At 48.6% G+C, this 2,313-nt stretch overlaps 1 protein-coding gene across 1 annotated transcript in view; it reads left to right on the top strand.

The window, feature by feature from the left end:
* Positions 1–2,313, top strand: part of EPN2 (epsin 2) — a 70,758-nt gene that overhangs the window by 42,346 nt on the left and 26,099 nt on the right. Inside the window, exon 5 of the mRNA XM_011998238.1 lies at positions 1,603–1,715. Coding sequence (XP_011853628.1) covers positions 1,603–1,715 — 113 coding nt within the window. The remainder of the gene's footprint in view (positions 1–1,602; positions 1,716–2,313) is intronic.

Here is a 2,313-nt window from a genome sequence, read left to right on the forward strand (position 1 = left end):
ACCATTTTGGCCAGGCTTGTCTAGAACTCCTGGCCTCAGGTGATCCGCCTCAGCCTCCCAAAGTGCTAGGATTACAGGGATAAGCCGCCATGCCCGGCAAATTAGAACATTTTAAAATGATCCGTTAACCATGAAATTGAATTCTGTAGTTGTCCATCTGTCCATCTATCGACCTGTGCATGCACCTGTCTATTCTTGCATGTAAGCCTCCACCCAAGAGGTGTTTGTCAGCCAGGGGTGAGTGCTACACGGAAGAGGTGCAGAGGTGCAGAGTCTGATACAGCATCAGGATGGATGGGAAGGACCAAGTCGGGGAAGCTGAGCTCTGAATACGAAAGAGGAGGTGGGTGCGCTGGGGGAACTGCATGCACAGAGACCCAGGAGGAGGACAGGGCGAAGAACCATCTAAAGCAGTAGCTCCAAATCTCTCAGTGGGCAGATCTTGCTCTGAGAGTTTTAGAGAAGCTATGGATCCTTCCTGAAACGGGGCAGAGGTTGGCACATACTTCCAAAACTCTACAATAATTTCTGGAGGCATTTAGATTTCCTGATCCATGAGACATCCTAATGACTGTGTGAGTCCCAGCACCCAGCACCATGGTTTATGGTGTGAATGTCAAGACTCCAGTGGGGTTTGTTACATCGGCTACGACTTCACATCTCATTCATTCAGTAAAAACTGTCTTTCCAGGAGCTGCTTAGAAGTATTTAAACTAGCTAAGTGCACAGCAAAAGTGTCTGCATGTGTGTCTGCATTTTTATCTCTATTTCTTTCTAATCAGTGTACAAAGCTGCTTACAAAACGAAAATGTCTGGGGTCACTGCAGAAATGGGCAGGCTTCATTTTCTATGATCTCGTAGTAACACTGTGAGAGGCAAAGGTCAACTCTTTTTTTTTTTTTTTTTGAGACAGAGTCTCACTCTGTCACCAGGCTGGAGTGCAGTGGTGAGATCTCGGCTCACTACAACCTCTGCCTCCCGGGTCTCTAAGCGATTCTCCTGCTAGCTGGGATTACAGGCACACGCCACCACACCCAGCTAATTTTTGCAGTTTTAGTAGAGACAGCATTTCACCATGTTGGCCAGGATGGTTTCAATCTCTTGACCTTGTGATCTGCCCGCCTTGGCCTCCCGAAGTGCAGGGATTATAGGCGTGAGCCAGCGTGCCTGGTCTCAAAAGTCAACTCTTGAGCGTTGGTGTGCCTGGAGTGGAGTCTTTGGTCTCCAGATGCCCTGCACTTGTTTGAAGGATGCTCTTTGGTCCAGCTTGAGTTAGTTCCATTTTTGGAGCACTGCAGATCTGCAGTGAAGACTGAGGTTCTGATCCTTATGAGGTCTGATGGCTGGGGCTTGCACACCCAAAGGCATTTTCTCTTGGTTGGTACTAGGGGGCTTCTGTATTTGGGAAGCTACATTTGGCTGTCACTTATTTTAACATTCAAATATTTGTAAGCCTTTCCTTTCCTCTGCCTGCATTGTTGGGCTACTGCTGGACCTTATGGGTTTGAGATGGGAATGGGATGTGGTCTGCCCAGGAAACCGCTATGCAGGAGCTGTATCAGCCTTGTCTTTTGCATGTGATGACTTGTTCTTCCTCAACAGCCACCTCCCCACGAGTGTCCTCCGAGCTGGAGCAAGCCCGGCCCCAGACTAGTGGAGAAGAGGAGCTTCAGCTGCAGCTGGCACTTGCCATGAGCAGAGAAGTGGCTGAGCAGGTCAGTGCCCCAGGCAGGTCTGCAATGCATTGACTGCCCGTGCTCGGGGTGGAGTGTGGCTCACTGGGAGGATGATGGCAGACACAGCCCTGTCTCCAAAACATTTCAGATATGCTTGCTGAGATGGCATTTTGTGCTGCCATCAGTGTGTATCCTTGTCACCCTGTGTCCCTCCCAGTCAGGGAGGGATCCCATGCAAAGTTACATTTAGGAAAGATTTTCTAGGAAGTCATTGCCAAGGAGAGAAACCAGTTAAAAATGCTTCCCAGAAACACTTGTGCAGACAGAGCCATGTCTGGGCTTTCCCTGAGTGAGCTGAGCCTGCACAGGCTCCTTGAAGGGTGGCATGCAAGGTGGGCACAGGGATGCAGGCCTGAGGGGCAGGAGCCAGCCTAACCCTTGCCAAGCACTTTGGTGACCTGTAGCAAGAGATTTGCAGAAAAACAAAGACTGGAAAAAATGCTCGCAAAATGAGAGTGTGCTTGTGTTTCGATGACAGAAGTATGTATAGTTTTAATTTTTTCAGGTCCCATTTTTCTCTTTTCTTTTTTCTTTTTTCTTTCTTCTCCTTTTCTTTTCTCTCTTCTCCTTTTCTTTT

Source organism: Mandrillus leucophaeus, unplaced genomic scaffold, assembly GCF_000951045.1.
Source record: "Mandrillus leucophaeus isolate KB7577 unplaced genomic scaffold, Mleu.le_1.0 Scaffold564, whole genome shotgun sequence".
NCBI lineage: Eukaryota > Metazoa > Chordata > Mammalia > Primates > Cercopithecidae > Mandrillus > Mandrillus leucophaeus.